The following is a 16,084-nucleotide window of genomic DNA, read 5'->3' as shown; positions in this document are numbered from 1 at the left end:
TAACTATACAGATTAAATTTGTTCATCATTCTGCAACTGAAACGGACCTGTAGGTCAAACAGTTTAACAGAGTATGACCTAGGATTGAGAAAAGACTGAAAATATACTTGATCTTACCTCAATTATCTTATATGCTCAAGTTCTTCTTGTTTATCTCCCTAGAAAATAATTACAAATACAGTACTTTCTAGACTGTGAAAAGCATTTAGTATTTTACATAGTCCAAGTCATGTAGGCTGTGAAGTACCCTTCGTACCTTCTCTTCGATTTGCATAATTATTAAATATTGATGAGCAAAGTTCACTGTCTCTGTGATAAGCCTAAACAAAGTCAATATTGTTCTGCTTCCAAGTTGATGCTGCTGACTTAGTTCTGCTCACACTTTAGTGTGTATGTGTGTGTGTGTATATATATATATATACGGATCCATCTGCAGATATTGGGATTCCTTCCAGTGGATGCTTAGTTTATTTTGTCATTCTGATCGGATTTTCTCTACTGTTCCGTTTTCTGTTTTAATTTTAAATTGTTTTGCATTATGTGGCCGTTTGCTGTTTTATGGGTTTTTCCCATTTGCCTTTTAAACTTATATATATATATCTCACCCAGCCTATTGTTTCCAATCATGCTTTCATGAAATTCTCACTTTATACAATCTAGCTTTTTCAACCCTCACTCACTCGCCACTGAGGAAGGACTAGTGTTGTCCGAAAGCTCTGGTTCTATTTCTGGCTGTTTACTTACGTTTACTTTTTAGCTGTTGCTTATCATTTTTGTATCTCTACTGAGATCCAGCCATTGTTTCCCACAGCATTGTTGTTTTCCAGTATTTTGCCTTTTAATCTATATATATATATATATATTTAATGTGTAGCGATTCTTTTATTCGTAATCTAATTTCACTGTTGTCCTGGTCAATGATGTTCAAGCAAGTGGTATTAGCTAATGTTTTGCATTTTTTATTTTCATTTAGATGTTTTAAAATGTGTGAATTTTTGTCTTTGCCAAGGTGTTCGTCAATCCTAGTACTCAAGTGTCGGCTAGTATAGCCTATATAGGTGGAATTACATCCACCACATTTGAATTTGTACACTACCATAGAGCGAAGATTACTAGGGATTGCGTCCTTGATACTGAACATGTTTTTTATTTTTGTAGTGGTGAAAACAATGTTTAATTTCAATCCGGTGCAATGTTTAGTTACAATATTTTGTATCTTGTATTTAATGTCATCAGAATATTTACCAATAAATGGAAGTTTGAAATACATGACTTTGTGAGCATCATCATTAACCTTTGATTTAGTGTAGTTAGTTACACTATTATCAATGTATTGTTTACAAATTTTATCAATGACATATGAGGGGTAACCATTTCTTAATAGTATACCTTTTAGATTCACCAAATCATCATGGAAGCCCTTCCAACTATTATTGATTTTATAAATTCTGTCATTATAAAATTTATCTGGCCGAACGACCTCTTGAGGCATAGCATTGTGTAATACAATGTTCCCGACGGGACCTGTTCAACCATGAAGCCTTCGTGGTCCAATGGTTATGACGCTCGCCTTGTCAGCAAGGGGTCGCAGGTTCGAATCCCCTCGGAGGCATTTTATTACACAATGATTAACAAACTAACAAGATTGAAATGAACAATTTACAACTAAAGCAAAATAGAATTGAATAGATCAAGGCTGGGCACAGTGAGAAAAGGGGAACATAAGCTGGAGAGAGGCGACAAAAACTTTTAAATTGTACAAGTTAGAAAATGTAAAGCAAATGGACTATATTCATATAGCTCTATTTGTAATTACTTTGTAATTCTGTTTACGTGTGGTTTGGCTATACCTTTATGTTAAGGTGAATATCTGTCTCTTATACACATCTAGATGTGTATAAGAGACAGATAACACTGAATGTGGAATTTTATCGTGGGAGAAAATTTTACATTGGAGATTTCTCTGTCTCTTATACACATCTAGATGTGTATAAGAGACAGGGGATAAAGTATAAAACCGTATTAGTCTAAAATAATCATCATAAATGTGATGACACAAAAAGACAAAATGTTGTCTATTTAGACAGCATGCTTTTGCATATTTCCAAATATTTACCATCTTCAAAATCTAGTTCGCATAATAACCCTACGCATTCTATGAAAATGACCCATTTCTTGTTATCATTAGGATCATATGATGTATACAGGGCTTACAGCAAATCTTTTATAAATAATACACTTCAGCCATTCAAAAATAACAGAAGCTGTACTATTGTAGAACTGTTTTGATCGTCCAAGCACGATGAATGCGAGCTTCGTCGATGTTATCAACATGACTTCATTATAAGTTTACATGTGCTTGTTTTTTTTTTTTTTCATATCATTTTATTTATTTTGTCTCAGTAAAATACACAAAACAGCAACCGGTTACAATTCAACATAATATAAGCATAAAATATCGGAAACCTAGACAGGATTCCTAAAAGTGAACTAAACACCACTATTAGGTCTCCAGTGCGCTATTCCGATTACACTCAAATAATAAAATGTATAAATAAAATAAAACTTAAAATCTGTAACATTAAAAATAAAATGCTTGTCTAAACAACAGACATATAAAAAATGTAAAACTTATTGAAAATCAATAAAACATTTCTTTATCTATAATAAGCAAAGCAGATGAAACATGATGTTAAAGTAATTCAAATATATGAGTGTTCCTTCAACAAATCAGTTTTAGAATATTATTGCTAATATGAGCGCAAACAGAACAATTGCAGGGAATATAGGATTAAGACCATTTTGTTTAGTAATGTGTCTTGTTTTTGTGGGGTTAGTGGTGTTCTCCCAGCCATTCATGATAGCCTGTCTTGCACCTGCCCAAGTATGAGGTCCCTTAAGTCTGTACGATGGCGGGTAGGCTGGTCCGAAAAATACCTTAGCAGCAAGCTTCGGGTCAATTAGAAACATATCAAGGGTCGGCTTCACGCCAATATCACTAGCAAGTTCCTCTTGGTATGGTACGGGAGCAAACTAAGGAAGAATACAGAGAGTAAACAAACAGTTTTATAAGATCTTTGTAACCTATTTTATGCGCATCACATATCAGTTTTATATAACCATGTAATTGTTTGACTGTTTAAACATTTTAAAATTCAATATTGGCAAGCATAATAATAATAATAATAATTGGCCAAATTCACAAATAATTTACCACGATGCACATTGAGTAATGCAGGCTTATAGTCATCGGCGAATAAACAAAATAGGCCTTATGGCGCTGATATAAAACGGTTAAGACATGGTCCGCGATGGTCTACTAGTATGTCTTTAATACTCGACGTCACATTGGAGCTTAAGACACGAAGAAGAGGCAATTAATATTCCTAATTAATTGTGGTATTCAGCGGTTGGTGTTGTAAAAATTACTTTCTTCTTGTAAACGGAACCCTTTTGATAGAGGTGGGAAGCACATCAAACAACACACACAGCTAGTTACGGGTCTGTTAATTGTTAGTACACCTCTGAGATGGAAAACTGATACAATCTCTTGATACTTTTATTATCACACTGATATTCAACGTCAACCTACTTTTATTTTCAGGTAGCCATATTGTTTTAGCATGTTATCAACGCGTTCTTTGGCTTCGATCTGACGAGTCTCTAAGTCAGGAAGTTTCACTGAGCCTGAAAACACAGAAACAGTCCAGCGGGCCTGTAGCTCGAATACTGGTCCCTGGGCACCCGGGGCACCCACTGCTCCAACGAAGGCAAGCGTTGTGTATTTTGGAGATAGAATATGTTTGAATAGCTCCATCTTTGTTTCTAATAATTACATAAAATAATCAATTAAAACTTCGGCACAGTTAAGTTAATATAAGCATAGGTTTATAAGAGTTACTACAATGAAAGGTTAAATACGTTTTGCTTTACAAATACACAAGCGTAACACAATTATAATGTAATCCACCTTACGATATAGGCCTTGAAAGCAATTAACTTGCTGTAATATTATAATTCACAAAAAGGGAAAATAAAATAAAAATAAAAATAAGAATAATAATTTACCATCAAATATTTCACGAGTAATAAAGGGGAACGTTGTGTCATATCCAGTGGCAAAGATGACAGTGTCAATATCTTCGATACATGATCCGTCAACAAATTTTACACCATTCTCAGTAAATCTCTCAATGTCCGCTTTCACTTTCAGAGTACCGTTGAGAATTCGATCTGGCAGGGAGTCACTCACCATGATGCTTGAACTGAACACGTCTTTCTTGTCTGATCTGAGGCCGAGATTATCTACGTCCATCCTTGACTCTACCAGGCTGCTCAACATTTTCGATCTTATAAATCCAGGAAGATTTGACGAAAACCGGCGGTTGGCCACTGAATCCATTGGCATTCCTTTCGGTCCTCGTCTGGCCAACACGTAGCAACCATTTCGGAGGCTGATATAAGTCTAAAACACCAAATTTTATTTCCGTTCATCATTCATAATTATCATTATTATTAATCTATCTATTAAATTCCCAGAAAAAAAAAAAAAAAAAACACAAGTCGTTATACAGCATTGTCGAGCGAACTTTTCAGCAACTTTAGCAACATCATTTTTGGAATTACGTTATATTCTAGGTCTAAGTTGCATTAGGCCTATACATGGTATTACAAACGTTCATAAAAAGGTTAAACTGTTGGCTCTGCTGGGAATATTAAATGTCGAAAACTATTTGTTTGAATTTAATGACTGATTCTTTTATTTTTTAAATAATATTACTTAGAGCTTAATGCTTTATTTTATAAAGTATTACTACTGATAAGCATTATGATAACGTTAGACAAGATATAGACTATGAAGTTATACATAGTGCTATTCTTACCGACTTTGCATGATGACTGCATTGTGTAGCCGCATCTCCAGCAGAATGAGATGCACCTGAATTGGAAAAAAAAACATATTTAAATTTAAACCTATTTCCCTGGATTTTATTTAGAAGTGATCGAAATGTTAATTCATATGTACAATTATTATTATTTTGAATTTATCGAAAGAAATTTAGGTACCCTGGAAAGCGTCTTAAATAGTAGAAAACATACCAACGACCAGTACATTTTGACCAGCAAAGTCCTCTCCTCTTCTGAACGTGTTGCTATGAATGATTTGACCTTTAAACTCGTCCATACCCGGATGTTCTGGAATCTTACACTTAGAGTGGCATCCCGTGCAAACCATCACGGCATCAAATATGTCAGTCTGTTCAATGAGCTGCTCTTGGTCCCTTTGTCGGGTTGTGACATTCCATTGGCCAGTCGTTTGGTTATCGTCTGTTGGACTAACATCGACCACTTCTGTGTTAAATTTGATGTATTTCTCTATATCATAATATTTAGCATAGTCCCGGTAGTATTTGATCACGTGATGAGTAGATAAATATGGTGGATATTCAGGTGGAAAGGCAAAGTCACTGAAACACATCATTTCTTTGCTGGAATTAGTAACAAGTCCATTGTACATGGCACTGGCCTCTCCTCTTGTGTCATCGTCATTGTAAACCCAAACACCACCTGTAAAAATAAACTATGTGAAATTACCATCATCGATTAGGATAGGCCTAATCATCATCATCATCATCATCATCATCATATCATCTTCATCATCACCATCATCATCATATCATCATTACCACCATGATGATGATTATCATCATGTTCCTCTACTTCCATCGCTTCCTCATACACTTTTTTTTTTAAAGAACACATTTATTATTAAACTGAATTTTATATTAATATTGAATAAATATCGCTTGATTGTTCACTCTCATTACGTATTGAATGACCTAAAGAGTGAATATACCAATCCACATGAATAGTGTTGAATATTTCGTGGTATCAACGACACATCAGCAGCTGAGACTGGAATTAGGCAGGCCAGGTCTTATATACTGTGCTAATAAGCTAACAGGTGTTGGAAAGTATTGAGAAAAAAAAATCAATAAGGAAGCGTCACTAAGCTCATTCTTACGGTTTATAGAGGGCCTAATGCGATTCACACATTGTGCTTCCAACACACGAAGGCGCAATTCACCTTTACTTTGGGCGCTCTTCTGACGATGGTAACCAAGATATCGGCGTCTTTCACGGCAGGATGACATTCACCAAAGTGCGCGCCGAGCGCAGAGGTGGTGCTGTGTTTACGCGCCGAAGCGAGATGTTCAATTACCCCATGGAAGTATTAGGCTACGTTCAGACCTGTGAGATACGCCAGGCGTATCTAACGCCAGGCGTACGTTAATCCATGGCGTAACTAGCGAGATGTCCAGACTGGGCGATTAATGAACGCTAGCGTAAGTATTCGCGCGAAATATTCGTATTCGTAATTCGCGCATTTTATTTTCTGTTTACATCTAGCTTTATTTTGATTGGTCAAATCTTGGCTGAGTTCAAAATCACCGATGCGTGACTGTCGTAAATCAGTGGCGTACGCTAATCTGGGGTCTGTTGCTGGATCACCGTACGCCAGTGATTGCGCGATAATACTGGCGTTCGCTACGCCGCGCACAAGTTCACACCGCTCGATTAACGTTACGCTAGCGTAAGTCGTTGTGTCTGAACATAGCCTTATTGAGAAGGAGATCACTCGGCAAAGCTACGCGCACGCAGCGCTATGCAAATGAACCAAGATCAAAGTTGCCGCAGCGCGTAAAGAACGTTTGCGCGATGCCTTTGAAGTCCCATTTGTTCCCCGCCATCAAATTTTCAGCAGGCATAGTTGACCAAAAAATTGAACATAACGAAATGGAGAGCACCTTCTTTTCTCAATGCGCACTACATACTGTCAATCACTATGGCTGCGCAATTTTTTCTATTTTGAAGCTGATACATTTATCTCTCATAAAATATCAAACATATTTTCCACCAAGAAAAGTTTCGAATTTAATGGAACATTTACATGACCTATAAAAGTATAGTATATTTCAACTTCAATTTTCATAAATTGGCCTAAATTCGCCAATTCTAATTTTAACAGATATTAATTAATAAATGATTAAGGATTATAATAAACTAAGTCATTTTAGGGTTAACGAGGGTTAACTATTCGAAAAATGAATCCAAAATCTGAGTATTTTTCAGTTTTACGCTGACTTAGCTTTATAGTCGAACCAGTCAATCTTTAGACAAAATTATAATGAACACAGAAGTAATTTTAACATAGATATTTTACGGAATCCGTTCCTGAAATATACAAATAATAACATACCAAAAGCCCGAAAAAATCTAATCAGGGGAACATTGTTCATTATAAAGATATTTAATGGGTTAAAATCAAACGTTTTATTGTACAACTGCTCTGCTGGAAGCGTATAAATGCATGTCGTTGGCAAGTTGTTGCTAACGAAAAAATGTGAATTATAGGGTAATACGCCCGAGCGCGATCCAAAAGCGGGGAACACATAAGCCTCGTTCACATCGAACTATGTCGACTAGATTATCTACTTGATGTCGACAATAGTTTCGACGTGAACGGTCAATTACGGCGAGATAAAGTTCATAACTCGACGATGGCTGTTAGCTCGACTAACTTGTAAATCCAGTCATCGTCGAGTTGATAACGCACCACGGGTGGCCTCGGGTCACGAATACACCAATCAGAACGAAGCCGGTTGACCCTTAGCAAGCTTTCTTGTTTGTTAGTTTATTTTGATCGTTCGAGAGAGAAGGTTTTTCAGTGTAGGCCTAGCTTAGATCTTTATATCAATTATAACCGAGAAAGTACGCCAAAAGCGACATTGTTGGACTTATGAAGAAGAATGCGATCTTATTGAGCAAATGGCTGTACGAATGCGTGATCTTGGTCACACCGGGATCACAACCGCCGCTCTCTTGACCAAGTTGAAAAACTTACGAGCTGAATTTAAAGCTGTTCGGGACGTCTACATTCGGGGGACTGGAAAGGGTACTACAATATCCGACGATCCCAATAAAGCGTCTTGCCCCCCCCCCCCCATTACCATGCACTGAACGAAATTCTTTTCACAACACAGCACTATTATAGATTTTCATGTAAGTGGAGAAAAGGTTATGATGGCTGATCGGCTCCCGCGAAAAAAAAAAAAAAAACAAAACAAAACATTGCCCACACCCGATGCAATTGTACTTCCTGTTTGGTCGTAGTTGGTCCAGCAAGGTATCTCGACATAATCGGACCATCGAACGCAATTAGGAGTGTAGCGCTGTTCAATAGTTTATCTACTTGTGTCGACAATAACCGATGTGAACCAAGCTTTAGAGTTCTAGACTAGACTATCTATCTTGTATTTCTAGTATCTTAGGTGATATCGATTTCCGCTTCTAGTGTATTTCTAGTATCTTAGGTGATATCGATTTCCGCTTCCGCACTTCCTCATTTTCTGCGCATGCGCATGTTATCATTAGAGCGCCCGCTACAATCGAAATCTAACAAATGAAAATGGTGGCAAATTTGAAATACTGTACACTGAGATCCAGCCTAACTAAGCCTAGAAGTAGTACAGTACTAGCGTTTATACGACAGAGAAAGAGTTACTTGCTGTAAGTTGGTCCAACTGATACTTCTTTATGAGAACAAGTAAACCTTGGCCTAAGTCTTCACATGAATTTTACCCTAGATATTACTTTAATACAGAAAATTCACAAACGTTTTCGGCCATAGGCCTTCATCAGGTGTACAGCATAAAAAAAGAAAAAACAATATATACAAATATAACGGACGTAAGACAAAGCAACATATGACGTGAAGCCACGCTATAACAGAAAAAAGAACAATAGCCTTAAGGGCGTATGCCAAGCTACAAGCTTGACAGCAGTCAAGATAAAAACGCGGGAAAAATATACTATGGTAAAAATCACATACATATATATAATATATAAGAAGAAATAATATATAGGCCTATATGAATATAAAAATGAAAACGAAAAGAAAAAAAATAAACAGTATATAAATAAAATAAAAAGAGCTGATCAAATAAAAGCAACATCAAACACATGGTCCAAAATCCAAATCCAAACAAGATAGAAATTAAATCTTAAAAGCATTGAAAGATACATTAAGACCGGAGGGAGCAATAATGCCTAATTTAAAAATCAATTTTTGCTCCAAGTTTTTTCTAATAGTGTCGGATCCTTGACAGAGAGAAACACCAGTGATCTTGATATCTTCTTTACTGTGATTATGACTAAAATGCGACGCAATGGGTAAACCAGCTTGCCGGAGACGGATGGATCTACGATGTTCAGTAAAACGATCTGCCATTCTCCTTTTGGTTTCGCCGATGTATAGAAGATTACATTTAATACAGATAATAGCGTATATGAGATTGATGGAAGTGCATGAGAAAGTGTCCTTGATAGCATGAGTGCCGGATGGTCCTTTAAGAATATTGGTGAAGTAGATGTGTGCGCAAGTATTACAACGAGGCCTATGGCATGAAACAGTCGATCCTGAACAATCATCAGTAGACCTGAGGGATGAGCTGACGAGACTGATATATATATATATATATATATATATATATATACAAATACACGCACAAACAAACGCATACATATGGTGCAGTCCGTTAAGTATAAATAAGAATGGCTGACAGACAGTTAATACCATACATTATTTTTTATGTATGTGTAAGATATCCAAAGTTTTCTCACTTTAATGTTGATAAAGATAGCAGGAGCTATAGAAATATCCGTTTGATTTTGTTATAGTTGAATAAATTTGTGTTACGCAAGTCAACTTTTAATGATTGTACACATCCATTAGAACACGGAGAACTGATATAATATAACATGCCTTTAAAACCCTAGACACCTTTTCTCATACAACTGACTGAAACGCTCACACATAGTGGCAGGGACTTAGCCGTGACACCCCCCCCCCCCTCACCTTTGTACACAGTGTTAAAATTTTAAAGCTTATTTTTGAGCCAATACAAATTCTTTCCTGGGATCACTCAAAATGAATACGGAACTTCTAAATGTAAATATGCATCAGTACACGTTATACATAGGCCTAATAGAACACATAGGCCTAAATCCATAAATCTCAGGGCAGGTCTTTTAAGAGAGAAATGCGATACTGTGGTTCAATTTCGTTTTTATCCTTATGCAAGTTTCTTTAAATTTTTGTTTAATAATACTAATACTACTAGTAATAATAATAATAACAATGATGATGATGATGACGATAGTAATAATTGATAATAATATTAATAGCAATAAAAAGTGAAGAAAATTTTGCTAAATGCGAAAAAAAGTTGTGATTTGTTGATCATAATTGTTATAGTATATATAGTTAAAGCTTAGTAAGCTATAGTTATGCCTAAGTTGTCCTGGATATTAAGTAGATCCTTGATAAAAGATCATGAGAAATTTGTTGGCTTTTCATTTTGACTATAATGTTGATGTGATGATGATAAATTTTACTATATAAAAGTGTCATTTCCGGCCATCTCGAGAGGTACTATTTCCTCAAATTTTCTCACCTCAGCCCCAGCCATGGTGGGGCTGAGTTAGTTGTGAAATCACGTTTTGAAGTAGGCCTATGTAAAGTACATACTCAAAGACAATGTTTTTAAGCTTTGTTTTCTATGGTATATCACACACATTAATAAGATCTCTATGGTTGTCAAAAATCCCTGATAAAAGATCATTTTTTTTTTTGGCCCTTCATTTCGACTAATGGTGATGTGATGATTATGAATTTTACTAAAAGTGTCATTTCAGGCCATCTAGAGGTAATGTTTCCCCAAATTTTCTCACCTCAGCTCCAACCATGGTGGGGCTGAGGTGGGTGTCGACTCACAAAATGGCCTCCCCTCCACCTTTCAAAGCAGATCTGTGCCCATCCCTGGGTATGACATTAAACTCCATCGAGTCGGCTCCTGATGTATGTCTTAGTGACTGCTGTTTGTTTTTAGGATATGATTTGGTTTTTCATGTCCGTTTTTCGTGATTATGACTATTCTGGATAAAGGATGTTTTGAGCAGAGGCCCCCTACCCCCCTCCCTTCATTTTTTTTTAAGGGAAAAAATATATTCAAATTAAAGTGCGAGAGTGTAATTTCCGGCAATCTAGAGATGCCCTAATCATAAATTTTCTTACCTCAGCCCCAACCATGGTGGGGCTGAGGTGGCTGTTTCCTCGGTCTGTGAAAGTCCCTCCCTGGTTCACCTCTCTTTCTAATTCCTGGATCTGCCACTGTTGATTTATTATATAATTATTTTTGCGCTTATCCTAGCTAAGTCCCTGCATAGTGGAGCTAGATAAGCTAGAAAATATTATAGATCGCAGCTTAAAAATCATAGTAAATATTCTTAGCGACGAACTTTTTTCCACAAATTGAAAATTACTACCCTGCCAAATTGTTTACAATAAAATTTAGGACTATGTTATTATTACAACACTGCTTCTATTCAAAGAAATAGTAAAATAAAATGATTAAGACCTAATTTATTAAGGAAATATACAGTAAAACGTTTATATTTTATAAAACAAAACTACTAATTTCTAGCAAAATTTAGAGAAATCATAAATCTTTTCACAATGTTTAAATCATTGTTAAACCAACTATTTCGATTTCTAATAAATCTTGCTATGGCAATCAGCCAAAAATCAACATACTCACTGTGTCGTCTCTGCTGGCAATCTTGAAAATTCGGCTGTGTAAAGAGTCGGCTAAAGTTATACTGTAGGAAAGTGTAATACATACTCCAAGTATTGAAATACACGCCATCGTGTTGGGATTCAATATTTCGACATTAATTATGTCATCATCAGGAATGTATGTATAATATTTCTTATCTGAGATTAATCAGTGGACCTTTCGGTTATACTGTAGTTTTATTTACTTTTCAAAAGGGATTGCTCAGCGTCCGGTTTACGTGGTTGTTATCCAACCAATCACCAACAAGACCACACGATAAACATTATCTTATTTCGTTTGGGAATGCGGAGGAGGGCGACGTTGTCGAGTACGCAATGAGTATTCTTGTATCTGAATAGGGTATTTCCCTTGTTCTCCCAAGAATTGCGAGCGTAAGCACTTCCACGATACAACCGTGCCCTGGTCATGTATACACACTTCAGTATTTTGCCTAATCTCCGTAATTGGCATAATCAGTTACGGTATTATATTTATATAGCATTACACAGGCCTGCTTATGACGGCCACCCTGGATATAGCATAGATACACATTGGCAAAGTTACAGATCTAATCCCCCTCTTTTCTTCCAATCAGTAGGAGGCTTTTCCGGTCGAGTCATTTTCATTATTAAACAATGCAAGCACTTCTCAGTATTATTATAATACTATGACATGTCTTCTTCTAATTGGTTTTTTTTTTCTTAAATAGACCTACAAAATAATTTATGACCTACCACAATTGAAATATTTTTTTTTTTTACGAATTACAAAAACATGATCATGATGTTGATGATTAATATTCTTACGTTATTTAATTAGGCAAATTATTAAACAGTCAATAATACCAGGGAGTTGTTATGAGTTAAATTATAGACTTTAAAGTTTGAAAATGCCTTTTCCTCCATTAAAACATAAAATTAAGTATCTCAGCCCTCGCAATTTTAGGGCCGAAGTCGTTCAGCTACCACCCACGCACATCTTCGCTATCTGTAAAATTCTCTCCCAGACCACCCTCTCTTTTGAATTTGTTGATCCACCAATATGCCATCATTATATGATATTGCTGTAACCAAGGTTGTATACTAACATACCAGTATATTTTATGATCGCAACGGTGCAAGCTGTCTCTTATACACATCTAGATGTGTATAAGAGACAGCATATATATATATATATAAACATATATATATATATATATAAATCATCAAAGAAAGGTAAATACAATGGTAATATGACAGGAAAAAAATCTTATATCGAAAAAAGAAACTTTGCGTCCAACGGGTTTGGGTCCTGGTTAAGGCAAAGTTTCTTTAGTTTATTTTAATCAGATTTTCCTCCTCTGTTACGTTTACGTAATACATAAATTGTATTAGGCTTATTACATGTTTTTTCTGTCTTTATCCTATTTGTCTATTAAATTATATATATATATATATATATATAGATAAAGATATATATAATAAAAATATAATAATAATATATGTATATAATAATTATTATTATACATATAAATATTTCCATAAACCGACAAATACGAAGATCGCGATTAAAAAATTACTATTTTTTGATGCCAATTTCTGACCTGAAAAATTGGTTGCAGGATTCATGTATTTATTATTTAAAATATATTAAATAAATTGTAGTTATAAGGTAACAGTGTTTATATCAATCTATTAATTAATTAGTAATTAACTAATTTAAGATATTAAATAAGATTATATTAATTAATATATTCGTGAAGTTCTTGTGAAAGTTATTTACATAATTGCAGTTTATTTACACGGCATTTCGACGGATATTCTTCACCTCGTGTGAACCATCCTGAGCTCTGCTTACCAAAAATACACGGTAATAGCGCGATAGTATTAGCATTTGCATACATGAAAACACTTCGGTGATGTTTTGTTTTTTGTTTTTGTTTTGTTTTACATTTATATCCAGCGTTAGGCCCACTGAATTGTTTAAATAATTGAAAACATAAATTACGGTATGTGGATTAAATTCTCATAATAATTTACAATGAAACTTTATAATGTACGGTAATTTATAAGATTATTTTTTTAAACCGAATAAAATAGGTAACATTTGATTGGAAAAAAAGAACAGATTTTAAATCTATAGACGTAAGTTGATTTAATTATTAATGGTATTATAGGCCTATACCTATTATATATTTCTATAAATTAATCAACAAATATCTCATTAATCACACTATCGAAAATAGGCCTATTGAAGTACTATTAATTCTTTATTAAAGCATTATTCGAGCACCTTAATTATTATTATTATTATTATTATTATTATTATTATTATTATTATTATTATTTTACCGTATATATTATTTATCAACCATACTAACATTGAAATCATGAATTATGTGGATAAAATTATCATAGAAAATAAACTTATAGTTTATAAGATTATTTTTTAAAACAGAATAAAATAGATAACATCTATATTTAAAAAAACAGGTTTTGCATAGACGCAAGTTGTTTTAATATATGCTGATTCATCTCATTAATCAAACAATTATTATAGTATTATTCGAGCACTGTTATTATTATTATATTATTATTATTATTACTACTATTTTATTTTTAATGTTTGTTGTTCTATTTTTTGTTTTATGTATGGGCCTAGATATATGTATATATTTAATAATTAGAAATAAGTATAATTAATTATAAAACATATATAATATAATGTTAACAATAATATAGGCTAGGCTAGACCTAACCAATTATTGATACCATCATTATAGATAAAAACATCCATTTGATAATTAAACAGCAGCTTTTCGAGTGGCAGTGCCGATAGAAAACTGCAGTGTTTTGGCACTGCGGCAGTGCCGATAGACAATCGGAGCTTTTTTCGCACTGCGGCAATAATGCAGATAGAAATTAACAGCTTTTTTCGCTCTGTGGCAGTGCCGATAGAAAACAGCAACTTTTTGGCACTGCGGCAGTGCCGATAGAAAACAGCAGCTTTTTGGCACTGCGGCATTGCGTGCCGATAGAAAATAGCAGACTTTTTTCGCACTGCGGCAGTGCCGATAGCCTCAGCCTTAGTGACATAGGTAATATCCTTTGCACGGTACAACAGTTTTGCTGCCTAACGGAAAACATAAAAAATTGTCAGAATGATGTAAACAAAAACAAAAAAGTGTATTTTCAATGTATATATACTTCGTAGATTGTATTCACATTATTCGCAAATGGGTTACTAATGTCTCCTACGCTGGACAGGTCCGATGGTATCATGACAACAGTTAAAACGTAAACAAAAGAACAAAAGTTAACCGAGGGCAGCATGTAGGTATTATAATAATATAAAAGCTGGTGTTTAGCTAGACGTACAGATAAAGATCATGTTTTAATGGACAAAGACAAATTGAATGAAACAAACCATTTAATTATAAATAATTATGTATTTTATTAGAAAGTATATTACATACTCCAAGTATTGAACTACACGCCATCGTGTTGGGATTCAATATTTCGACATTAATTATGTCATCATTAGGAAATGAAAAAATTATCCATATTAGCAAGCTTATATGCACTAGTACCAAAAGTGTTTAACCAAACAAAACATTACCTCTAGTAGGTGACATAGCAGTGATTTAAACAAAAGATAAAAGCATTCTTACTCTAATGATCAAAGATACCTACAAAAACAAAGAAAGCTCTTTTGAAGCTCTGAGCCCATTGTTAAGCAAAGGGTGTAGTCTACGTATAGCGAACGCTTCTTTAAACAATTAGGATAGACCAGTTTCGGGAGCTGTCAATAATGTTAGTACTAGAAAATATTAAACCTAATTTATTACTTACATTACAGACGACATTATCATTCTCAAGTATACCCTGTAATCCTAAAACATATTGGAATGCCTTACAGTTTTTAACATGATCAAATATAACACTATCAGATCGTGAAGAATGTTCTTTAAGTCTAGTTATTAAGCACCTATCTGTCTTACCAATATAATCACTATTGCAGCCTGGACATTTAAAATGATAGACAACAGAACTTCTGTACTCCCTAAGGGTTTGATCCTTAGTAGATATAAAATGAGAAACATTTTTATACTGCCATAAAGTTATGAATTTTACCTCTTTAATTAAGTGTTTCTTTACCTTATTTAAACATCTACGTAAAAGGAACTCACCTGGTTTTCCTAGATAAGGCAATCTAACCCAAATCTTAATCAAGCTATCATCAGTAGGCCTATGTATACATTTAGGTTCATTTAATTTCTTAAGTACATTATTAACAACTTTTAAAGGGTACCCATTCCAAGACATAAACTTCCTGATGTTACTCAGCTCTGTTTGAAGTTTATCAGGAGTACACAATCTGTGGGCTCTAGAAACTAAACTACGAATTCAGGAGATCTTATGGTTCCA

At 34.5% G+C, this 16,084-nt stretch overlaps 1 protein-coding gene and 1 long non-coding RNA gene across 2 annotated transcripts; both read right to left on the bottom strand.

Annotated features, from left to right (window-relative positions):
- Positions 1-2,362: 2,362 nt before the first annotated feature.
- Positions 2,363-6,155, bottom strand: LOC117121461 (dimethylaniline monooxygenase [N-oxide-forming] 5-like). Its single transcript, XM_033266675.1, has 6 exons — positions 6,026-6,155; positions 5,101-5,568; positions 4,884-4,939; positions 4,069-4,465; positions 3,593-3,825; positions 2,363-3,033 (listed from the first exon to the last, which is right to left on the bottom strand). The coding sequence occupies exons 1-6, from the start codon at positions 6,153-6,155 to the stop codon at positions 2,737-2,739; spliced, it is 1,581 nt and encodes a 526-aa protein (XP_033122566.1). The 3' UTR covers positions 2,363-2,736.
- Positions 6,156-8,667: 2,512 nt separating this feature from the next.
- LOC117121438 lies at positions 8,668-12,250 on the bottom strand. Its single transcript, XR_004447552.1, has 2 exons — positions 11,661-12,250; positions 8,668-9,500 (listed from the first exon to the last, which is right to left on the bottom strand). It is a non-coding gene; the product is annotated as an uncharacterized LOC117121438 (long non-coding RNA).
- Positions 12,251-16,084: the final 3,834 nt, after the last annotated feature.

The sequence above is a fragment of the Anneissia japonica genome, unplaced genomic scaffold (genome assembly GCF_011630105.1).
Source record: "Anneissia japonica isolate Jap-2015-1 unplaced genomic scaffold, ASM1163010v1 scaffold41793_len627382_cov181, whole genome shotgun sequence".
NCBI classification, from domain to species: domain Eukaryota; kingdom Metazoa; phylum Echinodermata; class Crinoidea; order Comatulida; family Comatulidae; genus Anneissia; species Anneissia japonica.
This window is presented reverse-complemented; position numbering and strand designations above follow the sequence as displayed.

Coding starts and splice junctions, on each gene's coding strand:
- LOC117121461 (XM_033266675.1), bottom strand. CDS start 6,155: ATGTCATCCTGCCGTGAAAGACGCCGATATCTTGGTTACCATCGTCAG. Junction 4,466..4,883: donor GCAGTCATCATGCAAAGTCG/GTAAGAATAGCA, acceptor TTGGTGTTTTAG/ACTTATATCAGCCTCCGAAA. Junction 3,034..3,592: donor ATGGCTACCTGAAAATAAAA/GTAGGTTGACGT, acceptor ATTCTTCCTTAG/TTTGCTCCCGTACCATACCA.